Source organism: Etheostoma spectabile, chromosome 12, assembly GCF_008692095.1.
Source record: "Etheostoma spectabile isolate EspeVRDwgs_2016 chromosome 12, UIUC_Espe_1.0, whole genome shotgun sequence".
Taxonomy (NCBI): domain Eukaryota; kingdom Metazoa; phylum Chordata; class Actinopteri; order Perciformes; family Percidae; genus Etheostoma; species Etheostoma spectabile.
The window spans coordinates 4274848-4295715 of NC_045744.1; the positions used below are offsets into that span (position 1 = coordinate 4274848).

Consider the following 20868-nt stretch of genomic DNA (forward strand, 5'->3'; position numbering starts at 1 on the left):
TCTTTATCTCAATTTCAAACAATTGAGATGACATATATGTTTAGGGAACGCATCAGTCTCTAGTAGAACACAATTAAACATGGAAGTGGGGTACCTATTTTGTCATAAGGTTATAATTCATGTTAAAAATCCACTATGCAATCATTCTTATCTTGGCAAAAGTGGTCGTATCTAGAGTAATTTTCGGAATTGAGTCAGGAATACATGTTCAGCACAGAAAATAAGGTAAGGCCGTTGATTTTCAGGTTGAAAAAAAATGTAACTTGTACCATTTTTCTTCTTGTAAAAAATTTAAAATGGGTCAATTTGACCCGAATACGATACAAGGGTCAATATCTGGACTAAATAGAGGAGTTCAACTACTGACTGAGCCAACGCCTGCTGGCACGACTTTAACCCCCGATTTATTCCAGCTCTTGTCAAACTATAACGCCAACAGTACCCTTGGCACAGCTAATGTCTGTCTCACCTCTTCCAACGGCGGAGAGCGAAGAGCAGCACGGTGAGCAGGTGGGCGGCCAGCAGGAGGAAGTGGAAGTAGCGATTCAAGAAGAACCATTCTGGCAGGAAGCGCCAGTTGACCGTCCACTTAAACATAAACTGGCGGCCGAGATCAAACGCCCGGCTTATGTAACCCATGGGATTCTCCAGGAGGAAAGGCAGACCGAGCAAAAGCTGCAATATCGAGACAGAATTGTTGTTGTTTAGACACCACGCTTGGCAAAACTGGACAACATTGAAAAAATACCTTAGTATGGCAGCAAAACTGTGCCTGGTTTTGTTATCCCTCCTGTTGTCTTCCTGCCAATCTGTAAATCTTTGTTTTTTTGAGTCAAATTTTAAATGAAAAACCTTTTATCAAGGTTTTGGGTCGTCTTATTCGACCCATTTGTGGCTTTGCCACAATGATTTGGTCACTTTTTCAACGTTTTCAACGCGCTTTTTGAAATTTCCGCTGGTTTTCCCCCAAATTTTTAATGCTTATGCTTTTTTTTTTTTACATTTCTCACTTTTTGACAATTTTGTTTCTTTTTGTGACATTTTTGACACTTTATTTGAAATTTGTCCACATTTTAGTCACTTTATTTGACATCTTTCTCTCTTTTTTACACTTTAAAAAGTTCTTTTACCAAATTTTTTTTCTCCAAATGCTATAAAATTGACAAAAAACACCCAAATTCAATAAAAGTAGTGAACTGATTATGTATTTAACTTGTGACAAGCATTGTAGGGATCCATCCACGTTACTTTTTTAGAAAATAGCAATTTGTTTGAAAGAAACCCAAATTTCTGATATGGAAACTTTTTGGAAAGGGGTCAAAAATGCCCCAAAGACAACAGGACGGATAAAGGGAATATTTTACCTGTATGCCCGCACACAGAGAAAGTTTGGGGATTGTCCGGATTAGACCAAACTCAGACAGGAGGAGGAAAAGTAGTCCCGGAGCAAAGAGGAGCACATTCATTTTCACAGACACTGCTAAACTGTCAGAAAGAGAGGAAGATTGAGTTGTAATTTCATCATGTAACGCATGGTAAAAAAACCCACTGATATATATACATATATATCTCCATTCCATGAAAAGCCAGATGAAAATCTGCATTTTGCTTCTTGCCTGTAAAGACCACAGCCCAGAGTCCAGTATCCATCCATGAAGAGGTTGACAGCTGCAAACAGCAGCATCATGGCCACTGGATCATTAAAGAGCCGCAACACAAAGATGGAGTGGATCCGATAAGAAGCACAGCACACAAAGAAGAACACATAGGGAGGGACCTGGAGAAATCCGAAGAAACAAAGACATAATTACTGCGTGTCGAGGGAAATTAGTATTATGAAATTTGTATAATGCCACATGGTAACTGAGGCTTTTGTCACGCAGACTGACCTTCTTAGTCCGGTTGTAAATCCTGAAGACGAGCAGCAGTGTGACGAGGTAGAAAGCAGCAAAAAGGTACTGGGCCAGACGGATGTTCACCCCACGGCTGGTGATGTAGTAGAGAGCTGTGAAGATGTAGACAAAGCCAGCCGGGTACCTGCAACAACAAGGTGTTCTTTCATCCTGCACTGAAAACTACATCTAACTATAGGATGGAGAGACCTACATCACTGAAAACCTTTAAAAAAAAAAAAAAAACTCACACCAAGGGCCCGGTGTCTCCTTTAAGCTGGGTGTAGTCGTAGGTACCATTGATGACTCCCTCTACTTCATCCATGTAAGCTTTCCAGTCTATCTCAGTATCTGCAATAAAGAGCATAAATTAGTGATCCTGATTGATGGGGAAGGTTATCGTTGTATTTCCTAGGGGCGGGACAAATAACGGAAAACAACTGTTGGAACGAGCTTGATGAAAACTTGAAATTCTTGCATTCGGTCTCCATCTTCAAGGAACGTCTCAAGGAAAAACTGCTTTCTTCTTATTGTTGATTATCCTGTAAGTGCTACAATTTGTGCTGGGATCGTTTATCTGTTGTTTAATGTCGTTATTGTGTCCATGGTAAATTGAGTTTTTGGTTGGAACGTTATTTGTTGTAGGTTTATTGTTCTCGGGCCCCCTCTTAAAAGCTTTTAGTAGCTTATTTAGGGTTTCCCATTTCATGCAGCCTGTATATGATTTACAAATCAGAAAACAGAGCGACTGAAAGAGGATGGAATAATGGACAACAACTTGGAATTTAGGCAAGAGCGCAGAAAAAAACCCCACAAAAATGGCCAAAAGGAGATAGATATTACATTTTGTATATACATGATCTAATAAGACATACAGATATTGATTAAGCAAAACACATATAGGCTTTTCATCTACTTTATCACATTACATGTTACCACCTCATGTTTCATTTTCTAATAAGCCAATTTTTCACCTTTAAACATGACTGAGCCTCTGACATGGACTACAAAATAAAAACCTCAGTACACAAAACATTTCATTAAAACTTGTGTGTGACAAATACTGCATATGGCAAAATCAAACAACCTCAGATTTATATGTGTTTTTTTTTGGGTTTTTTTAATCACGCATGGAAATGTACATTAAAAAAAAAACTGTTGCATCGAAATGCATCAATAATCGATTTGGAATCGAATCATAAAGTGCCCAAAGATTCCCACCCTTAGTATCTCCTATTATACATTTAATGTTTCTACTGATATTGTAAATAACGTGTCTTTGTCTAACGTTATTAAAACTAAAACAAATTCCTATCAAAACTTCTGTGTCTAAAGGTGTGTCCTATGATTAATTATTTGACACAATGACCAAAAACCCACATCTTTACGATTTTAGACTGTTATAGGACAAAAAGAAAACTGAAGATCTCAACTCGGCTTTTAAAGATATTGATGGGCACGTTTGATATTCTGTCGTTTTATTTTTAATAACTGTCACAGCCTTTCATCAGACAAATAAGTACATTTGTCAAAAATAGCATGGAGGACAGACTAAGTGCTTAGAATATAAGTTAGTGGGCTGCTAACGTTATTCATCACGCCTCTACGAGTTGAGATTATTGCCAGTAAAAATCATATATTTAGCTGCATAACGTTTTAGCCAGCAGCTGCTGAAAATAAAGAATGTCACGTAACACTAGAAGAGAACAGACGATTGTATATGGCCATGCAAGTGCAGTAAATTCCCTTTGACAGGTGGCAGTGTAAGTTAGTATGCTTGCTAATGCTAGCTCCTTAGCGTTCAGATGCGTCCAGAATATGGCAAAGCACCATAGCATGCTAACTAGCCGTGAAGATACTTACATGCTACTTTCTGTATGACCCACACGTTGATCCCGACCTCCAGGAACCACAAAACTGAAACGACCAGTAACGTGTATTCCGTCTTGAACAGGACCAAATGTTTGTCCTGCCACAGTGCGTGAAGTTTCCCCCACAGCGGGGACGGGGAAACAGCAGACTTTTTCCGCACACCTCCTGCCATCTCGGCGGCGTAGAGACAGAGTGGAAAGAGGCCGACGATGACGTGCACTGTCGTACGTCATCACGCAATGTTTTCATCACTACGTCACGCGGACGACACCGTTCAACAACCGAGTATGTCAACTTGAGACTTCTATTCTCTGACAGGTAACAAAAAACCGATTTATTTCTAATCGTACTTGACAATTAAGACATATATACTTTTAGACATTAATTATAATTGTTCATATAGTTAGCTAGAGCTAATGTTAAAACGTTTAGAGGTCACTGCTGTTCCCCTGCTGCCTATAACAACGTTAGCTGGCTAGCAGCTAGCTAACTTCTAAAACATTAGTTAGCTAGCTAACGTTGCAACGTTAGCTAGCTAACTAACATTTTAAAGAACATAGTATCACTGACATACGTTATGTGACACGCTTATAAGATAGAACATGTGCTTTCAATGTATTGCTACCCATTTTGTATGGCACCATTAACAAAGACAGACATTAAGTTAGCCAACGTACATTTTCGACGTACACAATACACACAATGATATACGACACGTCAAAACTGACAGCACTGAGATGTTCCACTGCACTATTCAAACCTTTTAAAAAAAAATAGGCACAGCAAAATTGCACTTGTTTTGTCATCAACCTCCTGTTGTCTTTGAGTCAAATTTGACCCCTTTCCAAAAAGTTTCTATATCAGAAATTCGGGTTAATAATAATAATAATAATCAGTTCACTACTTTCATTGAATTTGTGTGTTTTTTTTTGTCAATTTTATAGCATTTGGAGAAGAAACAATTGGTGAAAGAACTTTACAAAAAAGTGTAAAAAAAAAGAGAGAAAGATGTCAAATAAAGTGACTAAAATGTGAACAAATGTCAAATAAAGTGAAAACAACGTGTAAAAGATATCACAAAAAATAACAAAATTCTGAGAAAAAGTGAGAAATGGAGGAAAAAAGTTTAAAAATTTTGGGGAAATAACATGGAAAATTCAAAAAAGCTTGATGAAAACGTTGAAAAAGTGACAAAATCATTGTGGGTTAAGACCCAAAAGGGTCGAAAGACACGACCGAAACCTTGCCAAAAGGTTTTCATTTGACTCGGAAAAATAAAGAAAAAAAGAGATACAAATGTCAAACGAAGTGACAAAAAAGTGAAAAGATGTCGAAAAAAGTAACAAAAATGACAAATGTAGAAGAAAAAAAATTAAAAAGCCACGAAAATTTAAAAAAAAAAAAAAAAAAAAACTCTGAAAAGTCAACAAACGTTATAAAAGTGACAAAAACATTGGGGGAAAGGCACAAAGGGGGTCGAAAAAGACGACCACGACCTTGATTAAAAAAAAAAATTGATAAGGGTTAATGATATAAAGAAAACAATTGATTGATTTGATCGTATGTTTGTGCAGGTCTGCAGTGAGAGGAGACTCGGGGAGAATGGATGGATTTCCTGTGAAGATGACCGAGGCGGCGTGTCTTGGGGCCAGCCTCGCCTTCTCAGGCATCTGCTACTACCTCTACAGGAAGAGCCGGACAACACTAGACAAACTCGATGTGAGTTGAGGTCCATCTGCAAGTAACATACAACATAGCTTGACATTGTTATATTTTGCAATTTCTTATTTTCTGTTTTTGTAACGCTGTGTAAGCCTGTGAAAGGGAACCAGCTGTGAAACCACGTAAACAAGCTCCAGCTTTAAAATACTGCTTGAAATCCTCTTTACGTGTGTTTAGAGCAGAGGCCAATCTTTTAGGCCAGTTTTCAAACTATTGGACTTGAGACTGAAGCAGTGTCTATTAGTGTTAGGACTGAAGAAGTAGACCATGTAAAAGTTCAGAAGGAAAAATCAAAAAGCTGGGGAACAGTTACATAAATAAGCTGGCTTTTGTGTGGCAGAAACCCATTTCTTGTACAACCTGAAGGCTTTCTGCAGTACTGCTGTATGCGTACTGCATATACAAATTAGTCTGTGTCTCGTGTTGTCAGGATGCTCCACACTTCACCATAGATGGAAAACTCAAAGACATTTTGAAAGTGACTCCAGGAGCGTGTCTACAGTATGCTGTCATCGAAGGTAAATGTCCTACAGTTTCTGATCAGACGAGATCTGAAAGCATGTTTTTTCCCCCACAAAACAACGTAATTTTCTATCATATGTGTATTTATACTATAGGTGCTGTGCAACCAGTAGGCGAGCCTCTGACAAGCCCTTTCCAGAAAGAATTTGTCGGGGTGTTGCAGAAATTCACGTTGAGAGAACACAGGCTGGTGTGGAACGGGCTGTCACGCACTTGGTGAGAACTCTTATCAAGACAACAATACAGTGTGGCATTATGATAATATAAGATAAATCATTATTGATCCACAGTGAGAGGAAATCAGATGTTGCAGCAGTGCATCAGAAACATTAGAGATAAATATAGATAAGTATAGAAAGTAACAGATGTACATAATAGGAGTTACATGAACTTAAATAGAATAGTCTGACTGGACGTTAGACCCTTTCAAAATTCCACAATCTGAGATCATTCAATGTGATGAATATTCAATGATGTCACTAGTTTTCTCAGGTGTTTTTGTGTGTTTATGTACACATAAAACAATGACGCAACCCCAAAGTTCATATTTTTGTCTTTGTCATCATATCTGTAGACTGAAAAGACCCGTTGTTCCTCCCTTTACCTGTTGCAGGGCGGACAGCGAACGAGTCTTGCACCAAAGAGTGAACGCGGTGCCCTTTGTGTTGGTGGGATCCAATGAGGCCGCAGTCAATGTCCTGTGTCCTCTGCAGGCCTCTGGAGTGCACATGGAGACTACCCACGAGAAGTTCCACCAGGTCAACTACGGCTTGGGGGACATCATAGGACAGTACCTCAGTGGGGAGAAGCTTAAAGGGCAACTGGAGACCGAGGAAATGCTCAAAGTCAGTTTTTAGATGGGATACTAATGTGGAACATCATAAACATATACATTTATTGTTTTAATGAATGTAGGAACTGACAGGATTACATTTCACTGGAATTGTATTTTATATGATTTTATATGATTTCATATGACAAACAATTGGATGATTGACAGAATTAATTTGCTTTTGACAAGGTATAAATATTTTTCGCAAACCACAAGAGCAAATATTAACAGAAACGGGTCTTAATGATACATTTTTACCAATATTCCCCCCTTTTTTCCCCCCAGGTGGGCACAACTCTTACCGGCGTGGGCGAGTTGATACTGGACACGGACGGCACCCTGAATCTCCGACCCCCTTCTAACGGCTCCCAGTATTTTTTGAGCATTACAGACTTTGACACCCTGCTGGGAGAGCAGGAGAGCAAGGCGGTTCTGTGGAAGGCGCTGACCATTGGCTCTGCTTTGGCAGGGGCAGCGGTCCTCTTTTGGGTTGGCCGACGCTACTACCACCAACTAAAACTTCGCTGGGAGCGGGAGCAGGAGAGGATGGAATTTGAGAGACTGCGGGCTGAAGCCCCAAGAGCACATGCTCCGGTAAGGGGCCCTGAGGCCCTTCAAGACGGGGCAGAGGAACACATAGAGAACGCCTGTGTGATTTGCCTCAGTCAGCCACGGAACTGTATCCTGTTGGACTGTGGGCATGTGTGCTGCTGCCACAGCTGCTACCAGGCCCTGCCACAACGCCGATGCCCTATATGCAGACAGGATATCAGCAGAGTGGTGCCTCTCTATCACGTCTAAGGCCCCTGTGTGATCACGTGACCTCAGTGGGGCTTCAGCGCCACACAAACTGTACCAGCGTTGCACCTAAAAGTGACTATTTACTGTTGGTTTTTCAACAGACAATTTGTAGGCATTCACTTAACCTTGTCGAACCTACGTTTGTACGGCTTTTTCAGATATGACAGGCACTGCTGCTACTTTGTCTCTTTCCATTTTTACAGTAACCCTTTCCTCATTTAACCTTTACATACACATATTAGGGTTTCTCAATTTCTGCATCATGACAGAACCAGTGTCCTCACCCTCAGTCTCTATAGACCTAATCACTGTGACGTCGCGCTAACACATCAGTCACTTCCAGGTAGACAACTGGCTGCTGATCGGAATTTTGGAGATTAGTAAAATGTGCAAATTTGTCTTTTTCTGCTGTCATTTTCAACTGTAACTTTAACGTTTGAAGCGATATAAATATAGACGTGTTTATTTTCTGTACTGTGTTGCTTTATTAGCAGCTTTGTTAAACCAAATGTAATGTATCGAACAGCAACATCTCACCGCCGGTCAGACTGACTTGGTTTTGTCTCCAAGCGCCAACGTTTGTGAAAGTGTTGACATACCAAAGCATCAAACGTGCGTTTTAGGTGAATGAGATGAGTAACATCCAGTTGTTCCTCGTCCCTGATTGGGCGTTCTGTGTAATAGAGGAAGGTAAACAACCAGAAAGCAATTATTATTATTATTATTATTATTATTATTATTATTATACATCCATGGATTGGGTCTATAGAACAGTTCAGGGATGTCGTCAGGCGGACAGCCAGAAAGACTGGCCTCCACCACCAGCCATCTCGGCTCTTTCCTTTGGTCGCTGGGCTGGTGCTCGCTCCACCTGGTCTGCAATCTGACTGCTCTAAAGAACAAAGATTGTCTTTCAAGAACATACTGTATGTATAAAATAATGTGAAATGTAAAAATAATGTGCACACAGTTTGTTCACTACAGAGTTTCAGTGAGGTATTTCATCTGTAATTGTATATAAGAAACACAGGGAGATGAAGTAATTAGAAAAAGGCGTACAGCGATGTTTATTTTCCTACCTGTTAGTTCTGTGCCTTATGGTAATTTATATGGCTGCTACTGTCTTATGTAACTGTGTGTATCTGAATAACTTACGTCTGGTCAGAAGGAGCACAGCTTTTGCTTCAACCACTCACGTATTTGAGTCCCAGGACGTTATTGAAGCAAGGATGCATTTATTGCCAAGACAAAGTGAGTGTTATTAATGCACTAAAAAACCGGCGAGAGTGTGTGAAATGTTGGATAGTTGAAAGAAAACAATAAAGCATCACTCTTTGAACCGATTGTGAAGCACTTCCTGTCATGTATAGCTGTACTCACCACACCAATCACTAATTTTTTTTAGAAACGGAGCGGTAATACAACTTCAAATGTTAGAATACAGATATGGTTGGGGTTACCATGAAATACTGCATTATGCTCGGTATGTATGTGCCGATCTTTAGCGTCTCTCAACGATGCGCATACATCTGATCTGCAGCTGTTACATCGCATGGCTGCTGCTCCTCTTAAAACACTAGCAATGGAGTTCACGTCTGAATAGATACACGTTTCACAGGACTCTCAAGATGATAGGAATTGATGATGAGTCTTTTTTTTTATTTATTTTTTTGTCCCATAGGCACAAATGCTTGTTGACAGCACCTGGGGTCTGAAAAGACTTGGGTGTAGTTAGTCATCAATCTGACTATTTCTGTCATCCCTAACAAGCAGTGAGAGGATATGGAGACGGGTGGAGAGATGAAAACCAACGTTTTCTTTTTCTTTTTTGAAGCACAGAAAGTGAAAAACTAATCTGTGTGTGTGTGTGTGGGGGGGGGGGTTTTTGGAGGTGGTGCAGGTGAAGAGGGGGGCGTACAGCCTGAGTCGGCGTGAAAAGGGAGCAGGTGGAGGACACAGGATGTCGTGAATCTTCCTCCGCTGTCACAAGGTTCACGTTGACAAATTCTTCAGAGCTCTCTCAGCAGAACAGCAGCTGGCTCTTGAGGAATTACTATTGCTGTAGCACCACAGACCTCTTAGGGCATGGGGGTGGGGGGGGGGGGGGGGGGGGGGGGTGGGGGTGGGTGATATGTTCAACTAATAATGAGAGAATAAAAGACATTGGAGCATAATATTACATGGGCTTTTTGGAGGAGATGGAGTGAAATGGGGGGAAAAAACAATAGTTTATATAGAGATAATCTAATTGATCTACTAATGTTTTTTATCTTTTGTTATACTATAGTTACTATCCAATGTCTTGTTTTTTTTTTTACTGTAACTCCAACCTGCCTAATGGACTAGATGGAATTTGCATCTGCAAAAGCAGCCACTGTACAGGAAGACACAGAGCCGGTGTACTCTGAGGAGGCTGCGCTCCTTCAACACTGCAGCAAACTGCTGTGGATGTTATACAGTCTGTGGTCACCAGTGTCCTCTTTACACTGTGGTGTGCTGGGGGGGGGCAGCATATCAAAGAAGGACACCCACAGGCTGGAAAACTGATCAGGCGGGCCGGCTCTGTGGTCGGCATGAAGCTGGACTACTGGTGACGGTGGCGAGAGGAAGACATTGGACAAACTGCTGGACATTACTGAAAATGCCAGCCACCCCTGCACCCCGTCATCAGCACCCAGAGGAGCCGGTTCAGTGGAAGGCTGCTCCTCCCCAAGTGCCGGACAACAGACTCAAGGATTCTTTGTCCCTCATGCCATCAGACTCTACAAACTCACTAGGGGGGAGGAGGAAATAGGGCGAGGACAATACATACATACATACATACATACATACATACATACATATATACACAGTACACATACATGCATACACACAGTACACATACATACATACATACATACATACATACATATATACACAGTACACATACATGCATACACACAGTACACATACATACATACACACAGTACACATACATACATACATACACGCACACCTGGACTTAAATTCACACCTAGTCACTTTATCACTTTATCACTTCAATACTGGACTCAACACGACACTTTAATAATAATTTATGGTCTTTTGTTTGTTTTATTTGACAAATGTTCTTATTGTTGTTATATCATTAGTGTTATTTTGTTGTCTTTATACAGTCGTTTTTTTTTTTTTTTTTAAATCTATTTTTTAATTTCTTTTTTCTTGCTAAGACTGCTGCTGGAATTTTTCAATTTCCTTGTGGGAGTCATCCCAAAAGGATCAATAAAGAGTCTAGTCTAAGTCTTGCTGCTGGATTTTTCATCAACGTGCACTGTCCTGAATTAATACATTCAATTAAAGAAAAAAAGCTCTGAAATATAACCAAGTATTTGCTTTTTTTCCTTCATTGCCACATTAACTTTAGGCGTAATTATGCGTATTTCAGTAGATCTGAATTATGTTAAAAGGTTGGTGCCTCTACCACTAGGTGTCCATCTTTCTTCACTTGAGGTAGTGAGAGACACTGTCCTGGCTGACAGTGAGGGACACTTGGCTCCAGTGGACAGTTTACCAAGTCACATGCAATTAATGTGCACTATGATATTCTGTTTAATCCACTCTGAAAGCTGACAAACCATATAGATGATATGATTATTCTCTAATTGGCTGTGCTTTATGGGTGTAGACCCTGATTAGTGGTGATGGGGGTGGAGACCGAGGGGGTGGAGTTCAGTAAAACCTCATTTATTGATTTAATGGCAGCATTAGATTGGCTATAGTAATTATCATATTTTTTACATTGTGCCATTTGATTTGGGTTCAGTGTGGATTATCAAGTGTTAGCATGCTAACATGCTAAGCTAAAGTGGTGAACGTGGTAAACATAGAATAGAATAGAACGCCTTTATTGTCATTATACACAAGAGCAGTACCTGTGTAAGGAGATTTAAGCAAGCCCTTTACAGTGTCAACACAAAATATAAAAATGTAAAAACATAAAAACATCAAAATATAAAATATAAAAATATAAAAATGTAAAAGATAAAAATGTAAAAATATAAAAGTATAAAAATATAAATATGTAAAAGTTAAAAATGTAAAAATGTAAAAATATAAAAATGTAAAACTGTAAAAATATAAAAATATAAAAATATAAAAATGTAAAAGATAAAAATGTAAAAATATAAAAATATAAAAATATAAAATATAAAAATATAAAAATATAAAATATAAAAATGTAAAAATATAAAATATAAAAGATAAAAATATAAAGATATAAAAATATTAAACTATAAAACTATAAAATATAAAACATAAAATACAAAAATATAAAAACACAAAACTGTAAAAATATAAAACCAAATAACTATAAAATAGAAAAATAGAAAATACAAAAATAGAAAATAGAAAACTTGAAAATGTAAAATGTAAGTAGTGCAGAAAAAAAGAAGGGGGGGAATGTATAATATATAAAAAGATAAAATAGTAGAAAGATAGAGGGTTTGTATAAGAAATATAGTTTGGTGTGTCAAAAGTCCTGAGTACTAAATATTGCACTATAATGAAATTAAATGGTTAAATATTAAATATTGCACTGTGTGTGTTCAGAGTGGTTAGCATGTTAGCATTTAGCAGTACTGTACTGCTAGTATGGTTGCAGAAGCTGTACTTTTGTCTCAAATGATGTAGTCAGACGGAGCAATGGCTTTAGTAATAGTAAAGGATTTTTTGTGGTACAAAATGTATAAATGTAGTATGTTAGTTTTTATTGCTACATTATAATTTATTTCAGTGCACTTTATTTCTTTTGTAAGCGTTAAGTAAAATAGCACAGCCAAACTCCAGCAGGTAGAGTGTAAAATAAAACTGGCATGGCTCCAGATCTGCAGAAAAAGTTTCGAGAAATCTTTGAAATTCTACACGCGCACCGTGAAATCTGGTGCTTGTGCTCCCGACGGGGAGCGGCACAGTGGAGGGGGCTTTTTTCGGCGTGAGCAGACACTCGACAGACAGCAGGAGGAAAGGCAGAGGTGCGGCATCTCAGGAGAGAGAGCCATCGCAGCGTGCCGTGGTCCCTGGTGCCAATTACCGCTGTCCCCCATCTGCTTCGGGCATGCAGTGAGACGTGGGGTAGGTGACCTACTTTGTGACAGTAGTGTGTCTGCAGCGCTTCTCCTCTCATCAACAAACCTGAGGAGGAGAGCCACACATGGATGCTATCATAGGGAAACACACACCGCTTACATATTAAAATAAATCAGTTTGGTCCTTCAGTTGGTTTCTACAGCAGTACTGGAAATCTAATGGAGGCAAGGGAAGCCGTGCAAATTCGAGGTAGGAGGTAGAATATGTATTTCCACTCTATTCCATTCATTTTTAATAGCCTACACTTCACATGCATAAAAATCTAGGACAAATGAATATATATTTAGAACCTTTACTTAACATAAAGCAGCAATGACACTTGTGTTGTCTTCCTCTCAAAATGAAAAGCAACACTTTTAGTTGATGCTTTTTATCAATGTTTTTAACTTTTTCTTACGTTTTTGTCCCTTTTTTCAACCCTTTTTTAAATTTTTTGACCTTTTCAACTCCACGTAACTAGCTTATTAACTCTATTTTTACAGTTGTATTCGGGATTTATGGTCAATAAACCTCATTTTTAGGAAATTATACCTAATGTTTGAGTTAGAAAAGCAGAAATTAGGAATTATTTAGACTAAAATGAAAGGAATGGATGTTGATGGATAATCACAGACTGGAATATGTCAACTTTTACTCAATACTCTTTCAAAAACACTCCATTTTTGTTTCTCCAAATGCTTATGCAGTATGGCCTGTCAACGTTGTATTATCATGTTTTTGGACGATTATTATTGTGCGTTAACATGTACGCAGATTTTGAATGTTGTGGCTCATCGAGGTGAAGCTAATGTGAACTGCTTCAGATACACATGTGTCCTTTAAACTGTAACAATGCATCATATTTTATTAACTGATCATTGTTTTGTGTAGAAAATAGTAGTAATAAATACACTATATCTCTCCAAAATGTAGTAAAGTATAGGTATCAGGGCTGTGGTCAAGACCACCTTAGTCGAGTCCAAGTCAAGACCGAGTCCAAAGAGGTTTGAGTCCAAGACAAGAACGAGTCCAAAAAGGTTTGAGTCTGAGTCAAGACCGAGTCCAGGACACAAAAAAAAGGTCTTACGCATGACAGTCATTTTGGGTTTCACTTTCCCTCCAACATTATTATCAACATAATAAAGACACCTGGACTCGGTCGAGACCAAAAGCCATATTGGGCAAGACCAGTGGCCGAGAACGAGTCCAAGTACTTGCAAGTCCCGGACAAGTCCGAGACCATAGAAAAACGATCTTGAGTCCGGACTCGAGTCCAAGACCGAACTCAGCCCTGATAGGTATAAATTAATATAAAATGTAAAATAAGGAGGGAGCCATTGGAGGATGTTCATGCAAAAGAGAACAGACAACATAATGTTCATAATGAGGAGAGCAAATAATAGAACCTACACGGTGCTTTTATGTAGTCCATGACTGCGTGCGGTGTGTGTCCCTATGCTTGTTATTGGGCTTTTCCTAAGCTAGTGTGTATAGCCTACACAATGTGTGTGTGTGTGTGTGTGTGTGTGTTTGTGTTCAGCACCTGGTCTGCTCGAGGGTAGAAGGTGAGTGACTCAGCATAGTGATTCACTTATAATTGGAGGCAGCGCTTCGAGAGCACGCGCTCACACACACGCACACACACACACGCACACACACTTCTTAAGGATCGGGGGCCCTTGTAAGAGATGATGTGACTGATTGAGAGAGCCGGCTCATTAAGGACTGCTGCCAGCTAAAGAGGCAGAGATGGACAAAGAGAAAGAAGGGGACAGAGAAGGAGAAATCACCGCATGTGGACTGAGAAAGATCAATTGAACTAAACAGAGGCAGCTAAATGAGGTGTCCTTGCACTTAAGTGCACTGGATTTAACCCTGCACTGGATTTAACCTTAAATTTGACCCCTTTAAAAAATGTCTATATCTGAAATAGGAGTTTCTGTTTAACCAAATTACCGCAAAAATATGGATTAGATTCCTTGCAACGCTCATTGCAAATACAATGGATCCCTTTCATTCCTGACTAAACTCATCTGTACGTTCCTCTGATCTTTACTACTAGTCAAAATAATTCCTAATTTCTGCTTTTTTTAACTCAAATATTAGGTATAATTCTATATAAATGAGGGTTATTGACCATGAATACCAAAAAGTAGTAAAACTAGTAAGGTGGTGTTAGTAAAAACTAAAACTAAAAGTCTGAAAAAGAGACAAAAATGTCTATAACACAGTAGTTTTTCCCCCCTAAATAGTAAAGATGAAGCAGTACGTGGCACCGTGTGGGGCAGCAGTTTCGATTTCTCCCCCCCTCCCCGCAGCCTCTAACTGTGTCGCTGACTGATGATGTCACGTGAACCCCCTGCATGAATCACTTGGGGGGAGTTACACTCAGATAGAAAGGGAGATTTAGCAATCTCCAATGCATTATGTAGCTTTATACATAGAGTGTGACTCAACGAGAGAAAAATCTGAATTGAAAATAGTTCTGGGATTGCTTTCTCCATGCATGGAAACAATCATTTTGGGTCAATCCGCCTCCAAAAAAAGACATGCAGCCAGCATGCTTGTTTTCTTAGTAAACCGGTGGGTAACAGAAACGCCCTTAAGACTCAGTAATGTGCTTTACATGGGCCATGTTTCAGGATGTTGCTTCTGCAGAGTCTTGGAAATCCAAGAGCATTTCAGGGATCAGGGAGGCTCCAAAATCATGGTAGCAGGTGTCGCCGCGGTCCCGCCACATGTTCTCTGATGCTCTGTTACACCCTGCTACGTCCTGCCGGGCCTTGTAATGCCGCACAGTGCCCTGCTATGCCACGAACTACTACAAAGAACTACTACAAACTACTATTTTTTGGGACTGTTATTGCCACTCTTCATTCTAACCCCAACCGGCCTGTCAGACACCGCCTACCAAGAGCCCGGGTCTGGGTCTGGGTCCGGGTCTGTCCCAGGTTTCTTCCCAAAAGGGGAGTTTTTCCTCGCCACTGTCGCACCGTCGCTTGCTCTGGAGGAAACTACTAGAACTGTTGTAAATTCTGGAGTGTGGTCTAGACCTACTCTATCTGTAAAGTATCTCGAGATAACTCTTGTCATGAATTGACATGATGAATAAAATTGAATTGAATGGAATTTCCAAAAGCACTGATCTCAAAGAGTGTCCGCTGGTAGCTTTCCCTGGACATGCAGACTTGCAGCTGAAGCAGAGGGACACCGCTTCCATGGCTTCCATGTTTATAGACGGGTCAGCTGGCCTGTTAGGTCCAAAAATGGGCCCTCTGTCAGCTCGTTGTTTGACATTTTTATGAGACGCCATATGCTGTGAACAGGGACGTAACACGGGCTGCAACCAACACAACGCAGGGGAAAATGACGCAATTCCATGTGCAGCTAATGTGTAAATTATACTGTCTCTGTCCATGGTCCTGAAATGAGACATTCACATGCATTTCCTGCAGACATAACCAGGACCATATTATGTATTTCTCTATTGTCTAGTTTATACAATGTACTGTATGTGAGGTTTATTTTTCATGCTTCTTATTGTGTATAATTATCAAAATACAGTATATTGATCTATTGTGTTGATCTACTTTTCTCTCATCCTTACATGTATGCATCTGTCCTTGCACTCTTTCTTTATTTCGGTGCTGGGACGTCAGTATTTCACACTCATAATGTTCGGGGGACTCGGAAGATTCATAAGAAAATCAGAAAATATCCAGCGTTTTAGTCAACAGAACCTAAGTCCTACATTTCCCATGATGCAGCCAACTTTGTAGGCTCTTAAACCAAACAGAGACAATGACCTCATCCAGGTTAATCACCTTTAGAACTCCTCCAGACCCACAGAGGACAAAATGCACAACTGTATACTCAACATAAGTAGTAAACTGACCTCTACTGTACATTATGTGCATAATAAGTAGAGCGGAGCGCCCCTTTAATTTTCCTGTGTGAGATTAATAAAGTGGTATTTTATCTTTCTATCTATCTTTTTAATATGTTGTTATCTTATAATATAGACAGTAACTGGCATCCTTGTCTCTGATTCCCTGTCTAAGCCTACATACTGTACTACTACTACTTCAATGATGGGAGAAAATCCCATGTTTTGTCTGTAAACCTTAATCTGTAAATTGTATGATAAGTAAAAATGTTCTTAAAAAAACAATTGTAAACTAGAAGAATAACGTTATTTAACCCTCCTGTTGTCCTCGGGTCAAATTTGACCCCTTTAAAAAATGTCTTTATCTGAAATATGGGTTTCTTTTTAACCAAAGTACCACAAAAATGGATTGGATTCCTTACAACGCTCTTTGCAAATACAATTGATCACTTTCACAAATTTCAAAAATAATTCATAGTTTCTGCTTTTTTAACTCAAATATTAGGTGTAACTCTATATCAATGAGGGTTTTTGGACCAAGAATTCCAAAAAGTAGTGTAAAATTAGTGGTGGTGTTAGTGAAAACTAAAAAAAAAATCAGAAAAAGGGACAAAAATGTCAAATTTTGGTCAGTTTTTGACTCGGGGGGACAACACAAGGGTTAATAAGGCGGTGGGCTAGGGGAAGGGTTAAGAAAGAGTGGCATCCAGTTGGTATAACACAGTTCTTTTTTCACCCTAAATAGTAAAGATGACGCAGTACATGGCACCATGTGGGGCAGCAGGTCCGATTTCCCCCAACAGCCTTCAACTGGGAAATACTCTAGTACAAGTACCTGGAAATTTTACAGCCTACTGGGTAAATGTACTTAGTACCATGCAAAGAAATCGCCTATCTGAGTCAGTTTATGACTTGACTTCATAGTCCTATAGTATATCTTGGATAGAATATAATACCCTATAATGGTTTTATTTTGTAGGGGTATCCATTTATTCAACCATACACACCACATGTTTCTATGGAATGGTGCATTTAAGAACAGCCTGAAACCTGCTTCAGTATGGGCCCTTCACTTCCATCTCTCGCCTGTTGATGTCACTCTTGCTCCACTGCTCTGCTCTAACCCACCCCCCCCCCCCCCCCCAAACACACACATACACACACACACACACACCCGGATGGATGACTTCACCGTTCTGCCTGGGTTTCCTTTATGATCCCGGGATCTCCCACTTCCCTCACCAGACATCAGCCCTCCACGCAGGCGAACACAACCCCTCTCTGCCCCTCTCTCTCCCTGCAGCTGCAACCCATCCGGAGACCGCGGCGAGACCACAACAAACACCCGGACCTGAGACGCTGGTGGCCCCTTATCCACACCGAGTAACACCCACAAAAGGATCCCGGCAGGAGCAACGCACCAACCGCTGCAGATTGCACCCGCAAAAAAAAAAAAAAAACGGAACTACGGCTTTATTGCGCATTTAAAGCCACTTTTATCTACTTTTTTTTCTCTCCAAATCAACGCTGGTGATCCTCCGTCGTGCCACCATGTCCGAGGTGCTGCCATACAACGAGGGGAAAATGAGCGGCTACGGGGCGGACAGCGAGGTCAGCCAGATGTCCTTTAGTTGCGGACTGCAGGACTCGAGCGCCTTTTACGCTGCGTCGCAGGCGAAAAGACCCCCAAAGCTGGGACAGATCGGCCGAGCCAAGCGAGGTAAAGGATGCTTAAATAAAGACCTGACACCCGGCATGTTGTCACGGTAACTGATGCATGGGCAGAATTATTTACGTGATGGTAAATGTGGGAAATAGTGACTTTTATTGTGATGCTCCACACATTGTTATTCATGTGATATCTTTTCATTAGTGTTATATTATACACATTTGAAAATGCAACACAGGATAGGACAGGAGGACATTTCATTTGTTTATATATACATGCACGAAACGTGTCCTCCATGTAAGGACACACCCCATGCTGTACCAATCCAAACAATAGGTTTCCACCGTGAGGATAACGAGCGAGGCTCGTCGCCGTTCCCGGGAATGAGTTGTTTTTTACAAAATGCGCGTACCCGAGGTCGTGGATTTGCAATAGTGCTTTAATGTACTGTGTTAATGTATTCACCTGCAACACGCACTACTGGCACATTTTCTCTTATTTGCAAAAGCTTTATTTAGTGCGCCATTTCCCCATCCACTATAGGCCCATACATTAAAATTATAAAAAAAAATATATCCACAATGAAGTCATTATATAGACATGTCCTGCTGTCCTGGTCTCATTGTCCTCTCCGCTTGTCTCTCCACAGTGGTCATCGAGGACGACCGGATAGACGAGGTCCTGAAGGGGATGACAGACAAGTCTTCACCCGGCGTTTAAACGTGACCCGACGCCTTGCGGACTTTTTTTCATTTTGATGACCGAATTTGAAGCACTTGAAGCGGCTGTGCATGTTCGAGGACTGCGGGAGAAAAGCGACGGCACGAAGCGAAGCTGGGGTGACTGACGAAAAGGCAAAATGGGGGAGGGGGGTGAAGGGGGGGGGGGGGGGGGGGGGGGGGGGGGGGGGGGGGGGGAATGGAGAAGGCTAAAGGAAGGGAAATGTGGAAGAAAGTGATAAAGAAAGAAAGAAGTGGAGAGCTCTGGAAAAGACCAAGACTTATCATGGGATTGCTGGCAATTCTCCAAAACGAATCCCGATTTTCCTGTTGAGATGGCGGACTCCGAGTCTCAACCTGTGCTTTAATGATGGATGAACTTGTCATTACTTCATCTCTTCTTCCTTCCCAACCGCGCTGTAAGCAACACAATACTGCAAGTGGAGGCGGATGCTAAAAATCCCAGCCCTATTTCAATGAATTGTACAGTACAGTAGGTAGGCTATACCCTCCCTTACCCTCCCCCCAACCCCCTCCCCCCTTTCCTTTAGGCTTGGCTTTGTTGATCCAGCAAGCGACGGTGCATTCAAGGGAGCTGTCCTTTCAGCACTGGTCCAATGCATTCCTGTTGCTGCTAACCCAACCATTGAGTCTGCTATAGAAGAGACCCATTGTATGTAAAAAACATATATATCCGAGGATGGTGCAATGTTAATATGTTCTGTAGTAGAAGCCCTGTTTGTTTTTGGCCCTTAAAGAGCATTAGGGTGCAGATTAAAGCTGAACCACAGGCAACATTCTTCTTCTTCTTCTTCTTCTTCTTCTTCTTGCGTCACCCATCGGTGGTGAAAGGTGCAGCTTAGCACCTTCTTGTAGCTGCTTTACACCTGCACATGTCTCCCCCCCCTCCCTCCCCCCCTCACTATTTCTTCTATTTCTATTTTTTTTTTGCATTTTCAAATGCTCAGATATCTACAGAGGCCAGCAAAGTTGTGGAGATTGCAGTAACTGTTGAAAATAATCGTCATGAAATTGATTGAAAAAAATGACATTTCCATTATTCGGTTGTTTCAATTTTGCAGATTATTCGTTGTTTCGTCCTCCACGTGTTTTTTCTCCACCTCTTTGCATGAACTTTCACTCCGGTGCCAACGCGGGTGCCACTTCTCTTACCTTGGCACGCTTCTTTTTAACAAAAGAAAGTCATATTTGTATTTTTATATCTAAATCTTTGTTATTTAAATGATATGCTAAGTCTATCGTCTTACAATTCATCAACAAAAATACTTCTACTTCAGAGAGGATATACAGAATGAGACGAGGCTTCGTGGAGGAAGCTGTGTAAGATTTCGGTGGACTGGTTTCATTCTATATCAGCGGTCGGGCGTTTTTTAAAGACTAACTGAATGTGTCTGGGGTTTTTTGCACACATCAATGTTAAACTATTATTAAGAAATCGTATACTGTGACTTGAGCTTCGTTGATGAATTTGTTAGAAAATCGCAGTTTTAGAGTATATTGCACTGTTTACGAGTATCCTCAAATAACACGCTGTTATTTGACCGATTTTGGACATTACAGTTTTTTTTCAATTTTTTTTTTCATTTTGTTTATTTTGTACCATTACTTTATAGAAACTGGATATGGTTTGTTGTGCATGAAACCTTAATATTTTCAACAATGAAACATCATTTTACGAAGCAAAAAAAGCAGCAAAAATGTCATGACATTCTAAGAATGAGTCATTGTATATTATGATGCCATTTTCACTGTATTTGGTGAATTAATAAATGGTAAAAGGACATGTTAGTGTGATTCTTTGGTATGGCTTTTGATATATATATATATAT

At 40.2% G+C, this 20868-nt stretch overlaps 3 protein-coding genes across 3 annotated transcripts in view; 2 read left to right on the forward strand and 1 right to left on the reverse strand.

Moving 5' to 3' along the window:
* The window catches only part of alg3 (ALG3 alpha-1,3- mannosyltransferase), a 9391-nt gene extending 5363 nt beyond the window's left edge, over window positions 1–4028 (reverse strand). The window contains 7 exon segments of the mRNA XM_032531659.1: window positions 470–675; window positions 1365–1485; window positions 1617–1777; window positions 1890–2037; window positions 2144–2243; window positions 3756–3947; window positions 3950–4028. Coding sequence (XP_032387550.1) covers window positions 470–675; window positions 1365–1485; window positions 1617–1777; window positions 1890–2037; window positions 2144–2243; window positions 3756–3947; window positions 3950–4013 — 992 coding nt within the window. The 5' untranslated portion in view covers window positions 4014–4028.
* Window positions 3959–8982, forward strand: mul2 (mitochondrial E3 ubiquitin protein ligase 2). The gene is given in 7 exon segments (XM_032531660.1): window positions 3959–4043; window positions 4046–4082; window positions 5339–5483; window positions 5917–6004; window positions 6104–6224; window positions 6622–6853; window positions 7126–8982. Coding segments are annotated over 7 exon segments (1209 nt in total). The 5' UTR covers window positions 3959–3973; the 3' UTR covers window positions 7642–8982.
* An 8843-nt stretch (window positions 8983–17825) lies between these two features.
* Window positions 17826–20822, forward strand: camk2n2a (calcium/calmodulin-dependent protein kinase II inhibitor 2a). The gene is made up of 2 exons (XM_032531749.1): window positions 17826–18350; window positions 18949–20822. Exons 1-2 carry the CDS (start codon window positions 18182–18184, stop codon window positions 19017–19019), a joined length of 240 nt encoding a protein of 79 aa, XP_032387640.1. The 5' UTR covers window positions 17826–18181; the 3' UTR covers window positions 19020–20822.
* Window positions 20823–20868: the final 46 nt, after the last annotated feature.

Coding starts and splice junctions, on each gene's coding strand:
- camk2n2a (XM_032531749.1), top strand. CDS start 18,182: ATGTCCGAGGTGCTGCCATACAACGAGGGGAAAATGAGCGGCTACGGG. Junction 18,351..18,948: donor GATCGGCCGAGCCAAGCGAG/GTAAAGGATGCT, acceptor GTCTCTCCACAG/TGGTCATCGAGGACGACCGG.